The sequence below is a fragment of the Neofelis nebulosa genome, chromosome 17 (genome assembly GCF_028018385.1).
Source record: "Neofelis nebulosa isolate mNeoNeb1 chromosome 17, mNeoNeb1.pri, whole genome shotgun sequence".
NCBI classification, from domain to species: domain Eukaryota; kingdom Metazoa; phylum Chordata; class Mammalia; order Carnivora; family Felidae; genus Neofelis; species Neofelis nebulosa.
In genome coordinates this window covers 50,119,932-50,133,293 of record NC_080798.1, presented here as the reverse complement: position 1 = coordinate 50,133,293, position 13,362 = coordinate 50,119,932, and the positions used below count along the sequence as shown (strand labels likewise).

The 13,362-nt window shown below is 57.3% G+C and overlaps 1 protein-coding gene across 3 annotated transcripts in view; it reads left to right on the top strand.

The window, feature by feature from the left end:
• BCAR1 (BCAR1 scaffold protein, Cas family member) overlaps nt 1–13,362 on the top strand; it is a 37,853-nt gene that overhangs the window by 3,830 nt on the left and 20,661 nt on the right. Inside the window, exon 1 of one of the 3 annotated variants that reach the window (XM_058707158.1) lies at nt 9,092–9,295. The exons of the other annotated variants lie outside the window; for them this stretch is intronic. Within the exon in view, the coding sequence (XP_058563141.1) occupies nt 9,284–9,295 (12 nt within the window). The 5' untranslated portion in view covers nt 9,092–9,283. Of the gene's footprint in view, nt 1–9,091; nt 9,296–13,362 lie in introns of those variants that run through there. 3 annotated transcript variants of the gene reach the window in all.

Here is a 13,362-nt window from a genome sequence, read left to right as displayed (position 1 = left end):
CTGCGAAGCCCTCTGGGACTCATGTGTTTATCGTTGGGGTTCCCTGGTTGCTATCAGGCTTCCTCAGGGTAGGACGCAGGCCTGCTTGGCACCTCTGTCTCTGCCTTGTTATCCCGCGTGCCCTGGCTGCCTGCTGAGGGTGTGGCACTGGGAGCGCAGAGGAGCCCCCGTGGACAGGCGGCCGTGTCCCATGCAGAGAGCCTGATGCCTCAGCCACGGTCCTGGAAGCCTGGTTGGAGCTGATTGGAGGTTTCCAGAGAGGCTGCTTCGGGACGGGGAGGGCATGTGGTGGGTTGAGGCCAAGGACTCTAGAATGAATCCTACTGGCTTGTGTGCACCTTGAGCCAGTTACTGAACGTCTCTGTGCCCATTTTCTCATCTGTGTTACGGGATGTTAACAGCACTGAGAACTCTGAGAGTTTTGTGAGAACTTGGCCAGGGTTCCAGAAAGCTCTTTGTAACAGGCTAAAAAGTCCTACATGGCAGTTACTTTTGTTCAGGTTCTGATCTTTCTCCTGCCACCACTGGCAGGTGCAGTGGCCAAGCCCCACCCCTGGCTCTGGCACAGTCAGCTCGGGCAGGAGCGATCAGCTCTTTGTGGCCCAGTCTTCCTCCACTGGCCCTTTGTCTATAGTTGGTGTGTTTCCTACCAAGGCCTTAGCTTGGGATGACCCCGGACCCTCTCCTGCCCCAGCCTGCCTACAGGACCTCTGCCTCTTGAGCCTTGGATCACCAAGTACTTGTCCTCACCGCCGACGTTGAGGTGGATGCCCTGCCCTGAGTGCCCCCAGGAGTGGGTGCAGAGTTGTAGACAGTGGAAGCCACTGGGGCCCTGCAGGCCTGTCGTCAGGTGTGATCAGCAGGCTGCTAGGTTAGGGAGTGGCCCCTTCTGCAGAAAGGAGGCACGTGAGGGGGGGCTCAAGCCTGTGTGTAAGGCAAGTGGGCCACAAGGCTGGGAGGATAGCACCCACTGAGTCCCCACTTCCCACCTCCAGCCATGAGACTGTGTTTCCTAGGTGCCTGTGCTCTGCCCCCTCCACCCACGGTGTCACCTTTGGGTCCCCAGCCTTTGACTCTGGCTTTTGTCACAGCTGCCTGCCTTGATGGCATCCTGGTCAAGCCCCATTGTTTCTTTGGTTTACTCTTAGTCACTGTTTGATGGTCCATTGTCTCCCTCTCTTCAAGAAAAAGAGATATGGCTAGGAACAGGTTGGGGACTGGAGTAGAGGTGGGTTGGATGCCTGCACTGGCAGGATTGATGGTCACAAGTTGCAGCTCCAAAATTAATCCCTTCTTGAAAGGGGATTAGAGGCTAAGGGGGCTTTTCAGTAATCTAAATTTATTATTTAAATCCTTCCAAGTCCAGGAAGGATTGGAAGCCGATTATAGTGAAAGACACAAATAGTCTGGGATCATCAAAAGATCCAGAACTATGTAATATATGGGGAAGGTAGACATACATAACTTTAAGCTTCCTGACAGCCAGGGCAAAAAGGCAATGGTGGGTTTAGGGTTGCAATACTTATTTTTGGTATTCCTAATCCCATGTATTTTTTCCTCTGTGGTTTGTTTTATTTTTACCAGTTGAGACTCTAATAGGAATATTTTATATGTATTGAAATGGACAGATGTTAGATGAGTTTTGACTAATGCAGACCCCATGTAACCGTCAATCAAATCAAGATAATATCTCCATCATCTCAGAAGATCTTATAGTCAACTGCCCCAGCCCCCATAGGGTGGCCAATATTCTGATTCCTCTCATCATGGCTTAGTTTAGCCTGTTTTTGAGCTTTATATAAGTGGAAACATACAGTGATACACTCTTTGAGGTCTGGCTTCTTTCGTTCAGCATAACACTTTTAAGATTTTCATCCATGCAGTATGTATCAAGAGTTCTTTTTTCACTGCGGTGTTGAGTAGTGTTCCACTTATGAATATGAAATTATGGACTTAGCCATTCTCTTGTTGATGGATATCTGTCTCTCTCTCTTTTTTTTTAATGTTTACTTGTTTATTTTGAGAGAAAAAGAGAGAGCATAAGCAGGGGAGGGGCAGAGAGAGAGAACCCCAAGCAGGCTCCATGCCGCCAGTGCAGAGCCCAACACGGGGCTTGATCCCACGACTGTGAGATCATGACCTAAGCCGAAATCAAGGGTCAGACACTCAAATGACTGAGCCACCCAGGCGCCACTCTGCCTCTGGTCTTTGTATGCTGTGTATTTTTAAGTACTGACGCACTGCCATTGTTGTTGGTGTCATACCCTGTTTCGGTATATTCTAAAACCCGATATCCAAGCACGTGTGCCTTGAGGTATACCCAGAGCGTTGTCTGTGCTGCCGGATCCTGGGTCCCCCCAAAGTTACAAGCTTGTTTAGGAAGTCGTGTGACCACACGCCGTTCTGTTGAGCCCTCCTGGGTGTCCGGGGTTTGAATTCCCTTTTTCTAGGTTGCCCAAGAGGTGAAGTGTCTTAAGTTTTTGACTCACCTGTGTTTACCCCTGGCCCCTGTCCACTCCAGAGGTTCTGGTAGGGAGACACTTCTAGGAAAGTAGGTGGTAGGAGGGGAGGGAGGCTTACCTGAGGGCTGCCGGCGTCCCTCCCTCCTCTCAGGTCTGGACAGATTCCTGGCCTCACTCCTCTTTGTCCCAAGACGCCCCACCAAGCAGACACTCCTGGCTGCTCTGCTTCAACTCCGAGGGGCACCGGCCCGCTGGACACCTCCCCACTCAAGGAAGGGGGAGGGGTTGCTTGAGAACCACTCCCTGCATCCAGGGACTGAACACCTCCTGCTCCACTCTCCACACTGAGCGAGTTGGCGAGCCTGGGCTATTTTTACAGATCTTTACTGTTCTTTTTTAACACATCACGAGCCTCGTGGAAGAGTCACACATCTGCTTAAAGGCCACCTCCTCAGAGAGGACCCTCCCCCGCCGCAGGCACCTCGTACGAAGTAGCCTCTGCCATCACTCTGCCGTCCGTCCGTCCGCCGTCCGTCTCCTTCTCCTCGCGGGCTCTCAGCACCACAGATGGTCACGTGTTTATGTGTGGGGGGGGGGCCCACGCACACACCCTGCAGTGCAAGTTCCCCAAGGACACGGACACGGTTTCTCAGCAGCTCTGTCCTCGTGGCAAGCAGGTGCCGAAGGAATGACCCGCACGCTGGCTGTGGTATGTGTAGTGATGGACCCCGTAACCAGCCGTTCCCCACACGGCCAGCCCCACCCCCGCCCTGCCAGTGTTGGCCGGTGGATTTGGGGGCGACTGGGCTTCCCAGAAAGATTTTGCCCACGGGTCTCAGAGGAGGTTTTGTTTCTCTTGCGGTCCAAGGGCTCAGGGAAGCTCAGGGCACCCGAGCAGGGGCTGGGAGAGTAGGGAGGGCCTAGTGGAGCAGCCCAGCAAGTGCCTCCCGGTGCCAGGATGGGTGGCGCTGGTGTGTAGTGGGAAGTGGTGGGTGCTGCTGACCCCAGGGTGCCTTTGTCCACTGTGCAGTCTCATGGCCTGGTGACCGGCAGGACTGCTGGTGTCCTCACGCTTCACGGATGCGCCAACCGAAGCTCTGAAAGGTCCGGTGATGGCGGAGGGTCCCATGCCAGCTGGAGTCATTAACAGTCTCTGCTCCCGTCCTTGTGGGTGGGTTCAAGCCGGGTGAGGACTGGGGTCTGGGTGTCCTGGGACACACGGAGCCTTTCCCTGTGGGCTGGAGCAGGGCAGGTGGGACGCCCCCATGGTGCTGTCCACGGAGGGAGAAGCGGCGGTTTTCCTGGTGGCTGCCTGCCATGGCTCTGCTTTCTCCGCGTCGCCCCTTCCTGTACTCTCGCCCCGCTGCCCCTCCTGGGACCCCACTGCACCCCCGACCCCGACCAAGTGACTGGGCAACACTGTTCCGCCTCTTTGTGGGTGTGGGCACCTGTGTTCCTGCAGAAGTAGGCTGTGAGGGGGGTTGGCAGATGGCATTTGAAGGCACCCCCCTCCAATTGCCCTGATGCTGGCGCTGGTTGCTATGAGGAGAGGCGAGAGCAGATGGCTAACTCGGGTGGCTTCTTGACCACACCCCTGTCCCTGCTGGCCCAGGCTGTCAGCCAGATCTGGGGAGCCACCAGCCACTAAGCTTTCTCTCTGAGGACAGGGACTTGTCCCTGTGCCTGTCTTCATCCCCCTCCTCCAGCCAGGACCAAGCTCCTCTCTTCCCCTACCCCCATTTCTTCTGCTGGCCTCTTCCTCATTCCTCCCCCAGGCAGTGTTGGGGACAGGGAGGGGGGTGAGCATCGGCAGGGAGGGCAGAGTGCACCTAGACCCTGACCTTCTTGCACACATGGGGGCCTCCACCTGTCAGCACCCAGGGGGATCCCCTGCCAGGAGAGTGATGGTTCTCAGAGGGAGATGGGAGGAAGGGGTGCAGAAGAGAAAGGGCCACCAGGGTCAGTGCCCTGGGGTGTGGCAGAGAGACTCTGGGAAGTGCCCCAGGGCCCAGCTCCATCATCCTGCTCCAGCCTTGGGCCTGCTGTGAGCAGAGCCCCTCTCTGAAGCAGGCACTTTCCTGCGGGTGCCTCCAATGCTCTCTAATTTTCAAATTAGAGAAGCAATAAAAGAATTAGGAGAGTATGCAGTTTCTTCCGTTCCCAGTCCTTGAAAGAGCCAGAGGGGATAGGGGAGGGAGCTGTGAGAAGGTGGGAGCATTGCAATTGCTGGAACCAGGCCTGGATCTAGGAGGCTAGTCAGCCGTCTGCCCTCACCCCTGGCTCTGTCCTTGCACCCGGCAGTTCCACCCCCACGCTTACCAGGGGTCCTGGTTTCGACCCTGTACCTGGGCCTCTGGGCACTAGTCCGGGCGCATGCTGAAGGGGCCAGCAGGCTGAGATCTGGCTCTAGACTGGCCCCGCCCACCTTCCCACAGTCAGGTTGCTCACATTAATGACAGATGAACTGCCCCATTGGCCATTGGTCACGCCATCCTCAGAGAGCAGGGAAAATGGGAAAGCTCTTTATGTCTGACACCTGCAACATCACCCTAAGAGTGTATGCTCTGCACTGTCTGGGGTCCCCTGGGGTGCTTCTCCATAGGGACACGCCTGGGGAGTTGGGTGGGGTGGGTTACAGATGTAGCTCCCTTCCTGGCGGGGTGACCTGGGCACAGCATGTCCCCTCTCTGGGCCTCTGGGGAGTGGTGGTTGTGACAGCAGGTGTGCGGGGTGTCCAGCCGTGTGTGGCAGTGGTTCTGGATGCAGCTGGATTCCCTTCTTTTCTGGCCCATCCACAGGCAGGCCTCAGCTCACAGGCTGGGTTCGAGCTTGCCAAGGTGAGTGGCCAGCCCAGGGGGAAGGCGTCAACACCCCGTGGCCCTCCAGATACATCATTTCTTCCTGTTCCTGGGGCTGGCAGCACTCACCTCCGGCCTCAGGAAATCCTTTCCTGCTGCCGCTCCCAGAGCTGCCGTCAGCTGACCCATCCGCCACCCTCTCCTGCTGCTGGGAAAGCGACTGCCTGCCGTGGCACTCTGCAGGCCATTTTAGTCTGCTGTTTTCATTCACCTGGTCATAAGCGTTTTCTTGCATGATTTCTCAGTCTTTGAAAGTGGCTATCTTGTCTTTTTTAATTTTTTTAAGTTTCTTTACTTATTTTGAGAGAGACAGAGACAGCACAGGGGGAGGGGCAGAGAGAGGGAGAGAGAAGCCCAAGCAGGCTCCGTGCAGTCAGCTTAGAGCCCGATGTGGGGGTCGAACTCACTGAACGTGAGATCATGCCCTGAGCTGAAACCGAGAGTCGAGAGTCGGAGGCTCAACCGACTGAGCCACCCAGGCGCTGGGAAAGTGGCTATCTTAATAGCTACACAATATCCCATTGAGAAGGCAGTCGCCTATAGTTGGGCCTTCAGGTTATGCCCCCTTTTGTTTGCTGTTACAAATGCTGCAACAGACATTGTTGGGCTGAAAGCAAGAATAGTTCTTTGTGCAGTGGGTTTGACCTGAAGATTAAGATGCAAAAAGCCCAGAGAGCAGCGCTGGGTCCCAAGCTTTTCCTCCCATTTAGGGTCTGGGATCAGCAGCAGCCTGCACCCCAGTAGACACTCTAATGGGCGGATGGGAACCATCATCCCCATGTGCTGGTCCCACCATGTTTCCTACACAGCCAGCTACTCTGGGCTCAAAGGGGAGGAGTTGGCGACACCCCCCCTCCAGCCCGGGGGCGGGGTGGGGTGGGGTGGGGCTCCTCCTCAGCCAGCAACACCTTCGCCTTCTCACGCTCATCACTGCCCCCACATTCCCCTGTACTGCCTGTGGGGGTGGAGGTGCTGGGCCCCAGTTCTGAACTCACTTGTGTTTGGGGAGTGCTTGGGTCTCAGCTGCTTGTCCTTTGGGGTCTCTGGGCGCGACAGCTTCTTTGGCTTTCCGAGCCCTGGTGCCCCTGTGCCCTCATTCTCTTCCTGCCCTGTCCTGAAGTCCCTTCCCTGGCCATCAGCTCTGATCCTTTTGTGGCTGGGAGTCTATAGAATGGGGCCAGGGGCGGTAAACTGGGTCTCAACCTCTTCATCACGAAAATGGGGCTAATTGCAAAGCTTGTTTTACAGGATCTCTGCGGGCGTGAAATGAGCACATAGTCATAGAGCTTGGTCCAGGGCCAGCATGGAAGCTCTCCTGGGGGCTATATCACTGTCAGAGCTTCATGGCCTCAAGGGTCTGCTTCCCCACACATCCCAGCTGCAGCCTGCCCAGGGTGCCCCTCTCCCACCCATCTACCTGCCGGCCTGGGAGGGGGCATTCCTCTCTCCTTTCAATCTCCACCCCCCCCCCCCTCCATCACTGTGGGGCACAGATCCTAGGGCCTTGATTACAAAGCGGAAATGCCATTCTGGGAGGCACAGGCTTGGGGAGTGGGAGGGAGTTTAAGTGGAAAAGGAGCAAATTTTTGAAATGCCTCTGCCTGAGCTGGGTTCCCCTCCCCCGCCTGCCTGCCCACACCAGCAGCCCCGCCCCCAGTGCTGCTTTAATCCTGAGCCAGAGTCGGGAGGGTCTCCTGTTCCCTAGGTCCCCAGCCAGCAGCCTCCTTTCTCCCAAGGCCAGCTAGGATGGAGTAGGGCCAGCCGGTTGAGGGCCAGGCTTTTGTGTCCCCACCCACCCTTGCGGAGACCTGCCTGGAGCCCTGCAAGCAGGGTTCTGCCTGGCTGTGGGGCCTGGTCCCTACCCCTCTCCTCAGTGGAGACCCTGGAAAACCTAAGGACTCCTCGAGCACCCAGCACAGACAGATTCTCATGCATGGCCTAGCTGGTTCCGATCTGCTTCCTTGGAACCTGGGGTGCCAGCCGCGCTGAGGACAGGTTCAGGGTTTAGGAGGGCCCAGGCTCACAGCTCCATGCCTGACTTTGAGGCAGACATTGGGAACAGCAGGAGGGTATGCCCTAGGGAGTGTTTCCCTGACACCTGGCTCCTCCTGTGGGAAAGTGACAGCTCCTCCTCCAGAATGACAAGGGGCCAGTCTCCCTCCTTGAGGACTCTGGGTCACAAATCCCACCGCTCCTTACTTCCCTCTCCTGCCAGGCCATGAGTTCTGTCTACTGGGTCCCTGTGAAGTTTTGAGGAAATGCAGACGTCTAGGTCCCCCACACTCAGTTCTTCTGGAGCAGGGAGAACTAGGAATCCAGTGTTTTAAAATTTATTTTATTTTAAAAAGTAATCTCTATACCCAGCGTGGGTCTTGAACTCAAAACCTCAAATCAAGAGCTGCATGCTTTACCGACTGAGCCAGCCAGGCCCAAGGAATCTGATTTTTAACCAGTTCTCCAGGGGCCATAGCCCACCCCCTTCATTTTACAGGTGGGAGAGGGCTTAGGTGGCACACCTGGCCAGGGGCTCAGTCAGCTGAGCCCTGGCTGTCAGGCCTGTGTGTCTGGTGGAGGGGCAGCTGTGGATCCATCTTGGGCTAGTATGTGTTTTATAGGCCCTGCCTGAGGGGCCTCTGCAGAGCAAAGCCAGGTTGGCCGCACTGCTTCCCTGGTACTGTGAACTGCCTGATGGTGTCCCTATGCTCAGCAAGGGGTCTAGGATGAGGGCTAAGGATCCTGGAGATTGAGGCACAGAACTGGCTGACTCTGGAGCAGGTTCTATCCTACATATCCTTGCAGACCATTATGCAACCCTGGACATGCTCAGGGACTCTAGCACACCCTGATTCTGCTGTGTGGGGTGACAGTCACTGACCTCGGGAGAGTGGACTCAGGAGAACCAAGGTGCTCTCCACTATTTCCCTCCGGTGGTTCTTCTTCCCTCTCATTCCCAGCAACCTCCCCCTCTCCCCATGTTGTTGGGCACAGGTGTTAGGGGGATTGTGGGTGGGAGCAGAGCTCTTAGGGCAGAATGGAGACCATGGGGGCATGCTTCAGGGATGCTCAGTTCAGTTCAGTGGATAAAGTGGGAGATGGTGAGCCCCTTGACCCTGGGTAGACTGAGCCTCAGGCACATCTGATAGAACAGACTCTGTGGCTCTGTGGCTCTTAGGTTATGGGTCTCTGTCTCCCTGCCTCGTGTCTTCATTTCCTGGAGCTCTTAACAGGATAGGCCTGACCAGAGTTGGTGCGGTGGTCGTTATTAGTTTTCTGCCAGCTGGGGTATGCCCCTTCCCTATTACTTCTACATTCAGATCTGAGTCGGATGGCCGGATGGACACGCGCAGAATGCCCCGGATTTGGTGCGTGGTGAAGGCAGAAGTCCACTGGAGGTTAGGCTAGCGTTTTGGGGTCTGCATGGGGGCTGCAGCGAGCGCATGGGGGTGGTAATCCCAGCAGTCTTCCCCAAAGAGGGGGCGTTTGCTTAGGCCTTGAGGAGGGGCGCGTTCTCGCTCTTACTGGAGGGCAGGGGACATGCATTTGGGGAAAAGGAGATGCCCTCGGTGCTAGCCTCGCAGGCTGGTAGCGGGTGGATGCCTAGGACCTGGTGCGGGGTGGGGGTGGGGTTAGGGGCGGTTCCACTGGGCGGTGCGCGCCCGCGCCCCTCGGGCTGGCGGGCGGCTCATTTGCATGGGAAGCCACAGTGGCCAATGGGCTCGCACGGCCGGGCATGCTGGGAGCCGGGCCCCGCCGGGGGGCGGAGGCTGCGACCGCGGCGGCGGGTGGAGCGAGGTGGAACCTTCTCTGGGCAGTGGTGGCAGCCGCAGGCGTGGTGGCTGAGGCGGCCGGACCCAGACCGGGACCCGGACGGCTGCGGCCCTCTCGGGGCCCCGAGGGCGCGCGGCGCGGGCAGCTTGGTGTGCGCCCTAGCGGAGAGGCGGGGCCGCAGGCCGGCCGGACACGATGAACTACCTGGTGAGTGCGGCAGACGCGGCCCCGGGTCCGGGAGCGCAGATCCGGGCGGCGTCCGCGTACCGGCTTCCAGGCGACCGCCCTGCCCACGCCCGGCTCGGTCCCAAGCGAGAAAGAGATAAATGTGTGGCATTTCCTGCCGGACCTGCGGGTCCTGGGAACAGCTGGCCGCTGGAGTCTCCGCGGGGTCGCGACCGGGCCGGGGTCCGAGGTCTGAAACCCCTCTCCCGCCGTGGCGGGAACGCCGGGAGGCAAGGACTGCGGAAGATCCCAGAGCCTGTGCGCCCACGGGGCGGTTAGAAGGGCGGGACTCAGGGGCCGCTGGCCGGCAGGAAAGTTCCTGGATCCGGGAAAGTTGCTGGCGGGAGTCCCGTTCTCCCCCTGCCGGCCGCCGCCTGCTGGGTGACCTTGGGCCTGCGTGACACGCCTCCGAGCCTCAGTTTCCTCAGCTACAAAGAGGGGTCCGAGATTCCTTGGATCGTGAACTTCTAGGAGGCGTGGATTTCCAGCAAGCGGGATGGTGGTCCATCTCTGTTTTCGAGTGGGGAGCAGTCCCTACCCACCCCCAGGCTAGGGGTTGAGCGAACAAGTGCGTGGTGATTGAGGAGGTGTTGGTGCGCCTGGAGCACCAATCCTGGGTTTGTTAATGATTCACCCCCAGCCTGCCAGCACCGGATTCCAGGCCTGGGGGCAGGCTCTTCTAGGCCCTTACCTACCACGATTGCCCTACCTTCGGTAGGAGCCGGATCATGGCGGTGGGAGTCCATGGCTGCGCCGTGACCCCGGGTCCCAGCATTTGAGGGTTGAGCTTGTGGAGGGACTGGGCTGCCACTGGAGTGTCCGCAACCAGGGCTCCCAGCCCCTCACTGCTGCAAGAGCTACAGCCCAGAGCGGTTTTGGAGGAGTCGAAGTTGCGATTTGCTGAGGGCTAGGGTGCTCTAGGACCGAGGGTGGGTTAGTGCCTGGAGAGATTTTGGGGTCTTGGATCCCAGACTGGGGACATCAGCCCACTCATCGGTCTTGAGGACAGGAGTTTCTTTTTCTTCACTTCTTCCCTGAGAGTCTAGGCTGGGAGGCACTCTCCAGGTTTGTTGTTGACTTCTGTGCCCATTTCAGCCAGGCTTGGACACGTTCCTTATCCCTCTGGGCTGGGGGACATATCTTCCTGTGCCCATTTCCTTTCCCAGGTGGAGAGCTGATGATGTGATGTCCCAGGGTGGAAGAGTCGACTGGCCTAGAAGAGCAGGTGTGTGCTGGGTGCTGGGACAAACCCTCCTGGCACCAGCACCCTCTACCCACTTGCCCTGGGCAAGGAAGGAGCCCAGTGGGAACCGGTGGAAGCCGGGCAGGGCAGCCCCAGGTGCTGCTGGGACTGTCACCCTTGGTTCCAGGAGGAGAGCTGGAGCCTCTGGCCATTACACTTTGCACAAGCCAGGTGTGAGTGCTGTGGGCTGCTGGCACCATCCCCTCAGGCTCGGAGAAGGGTTTGAAGTAAGGGCAGCGCCCCTAGGGCGTCTTGAGCAGGAAACGCCCCTGAGACAGCTGCTCTCCCCGTTGTCATACAGATGGGGAGACTGAGGCAGAGAGGGACAGGTACTTGTTCTCACAGAATTGGATCTAGAACTTTGTCTCCTGGTATAGGAGACATGCTCTGTGCCACAAGTGTTCCACCACACGCCCTCCCTGATTAGGAGCGCTCTGGTCCCTGGGGTGCTGTTGTGCTGTGCTGGGGCTGCCAACTTGGTGGGGTCCTTCTGGCTCCGGGGCTGTGTTTCTGTGGTCCCTCCTGGCATCCATTGTGCTTCTAGGAGTTCCCACCACCCTTTTCTCTTGGGCCTGGAAAACTCCCTTCCCCACCTCCTAGGAGCCCGTAGCTAATTGGGACAGCCAGAACCAGAGGCCAGTTGTGCCCCTCAGGAGGCTTCTGGAAGGGTGAAGGGCAGTGTTGGAGTCACACTTGGTGAGTGAGTTGTAGGGTTGAGGTGATAGGGATCATTCTCCAGCAAAGATACTGGGCAAGCTCCTCTTCCCCTGGGTCCTCAAGGCTCCTCGACAAGGGGCTGAAGGGTGGTCTCCCTTCAAGGAAGGGGGTAGGGCTGGGCCCTTTAGCCCTAGAGAGAGGCCCTGGCTCCAGTGTCTTGCTGCCCTAATTCCCTTGCACTTCTTTCTTTCTTTCTTTCTTTCTTTCTTTCTTTCTTTCTTTCTTTCTTTCTTTCTTTCTTTCTTTCTTTTGAGAAGAGAGAGAGAGAGACAGAGCGCAAGCAGAGGAGGGGCAGAGAGAGGGAGACACAGAATCCAAGTAGGCTCCAGGCCCTGAGCTGTCAGCCCAGAGCCCAACGCTGGGGCTCGAACTCGTGAACTGTGAAATCATGACCTGAGCCAAAACCAAGAGTCAGATGCTTTCTACCCTGGCACCCCTTAAATTTTTTTTAATGTTTATTTTTGAGAGAGACAGAGCATGAACATGAGCATGAGTGGGGGAAGGGCAGAGAGAGGGGGAGACAGAGAATCTGAAACAGGCTTCAGGCTCTGAGCTGTCAGCACAGAGCCTGACGTGGGGCTCGAACCCACAAACTGCGATGTGAGATCGTGACCAGAGCTGAAGTTCCACGCTTAACCGACCCACGCAGGCACCACCGTCCCCCTGCCCGCCTTGTACTTCTGAGTAAGGAGTGGAGTGAAGTACTGGCCTGGAGTGGAAGCAGCTCAAAGAGGGAAGCAGGACCCCATCTCAGACCCTCATCTCTACTGTGCATCCCAGAAATCAGGGGTTCGGTACTCTTTTTTGAGCTAGAGAACCCCACTTTTTGTGCCTTCGTGTTCCCCTCCATTCCTGCCCAGGCAGATGCCGCTGCTTTAAGGGTTGCAGCAAGTTATCATTTAGGGCTGGGGAGTGGCAGTCCGCAGGGGGCTTTAGATGTCAAGGTGGAGAAACTGGGGTCTTAAAAGGAGTGAGGTCCTTCCTATCCCCCCTGGGCTGTCCCTTCTGCCTTTTCCCCTCCGTGATGACGTGTCTGGGGCTGGTGCTATCCCTGAGGTAAAGGTCTGCCTCATGCTGAGCGCTCTTCAAGAGACTGAATCCCAAGAAGGGACCAGCAAGGCCCCAGGGATGGAGAAGGAGAGCAGTGGGTGGTCAAGTGCGCAGCTCTGGCTTCTGGCAGCCTGGGTCAGTTCCCTGAGCTAGGTGGCAGTGGTGAGGGTTCTAAAGGGGTTGGGGACCATTCCCAAGCTGTTAGTAGTTGGAATGGACTGCAGGATAGAGGGCTTTGCCTTCCTACCATCTTGGTGCTCTGACTCCAGCTTGCTTGTTCTCATCATCTGTGGTGTGTTAGGGGCTGCAGGTGTTATGTCCTACAGCACAAAGGGCCTGCCCACGCCACCTTTCTGTCTGTGCCCAGCCTCCCAGGGACAGTGCCTGGGATGCCCTGGCAAGGGTGGGGGCAGGGTCCTGCTCCTGGCCCAGAGCTGGCTCCGGAGACAGAAGCATCTGCTGGCTGGGCCATGGCTCATGTTTGTTTGAAGGAGCTGCTGGCAGTGGCCATCACAGGTGGATTTTTAGTCCTTCATTCAACAGACCCAGTTTCTAGGTAAAGAGTATCAGACATGGGGCTGAGGACCCACATATAGTCCCAGCTCTGTTCTCTGAGCCTCAGGCACTCCTGAAGTAGGTAGGGTAGGAGGTGTGCTCCTCTTGGGATGGCTCTGGAATAGGGGTTGCCCACAGTCTTGCTCCTTGACAGTCGAACACTAAGAACTTGAGCCCAGACCCTGGCTACTCGCTTGTCCCTGGGTGTATTAGGGGAGTGACAATAAGGCTGGCTGGGATGGAGTTTCACCAGGGATGAGGGTGTGGGCATGTCTGGGAAGGGAAGGAACTCTGCCCTTATGGTGCCATTAGAGCCTGGGAGGCAGGGGGAGGGGATGGTCAGGACCCTTACCAGTGGGCCCTTGGCTACTGCCTTTCCAGGGGGATTCTCCAGGCACCAGTGAGCAGGGGTTGTGGATGCACACTGCCACTCAGGCACGCATGCATTGAACCTATATCCATTAGCCACTGGGGGCTCCTTGAG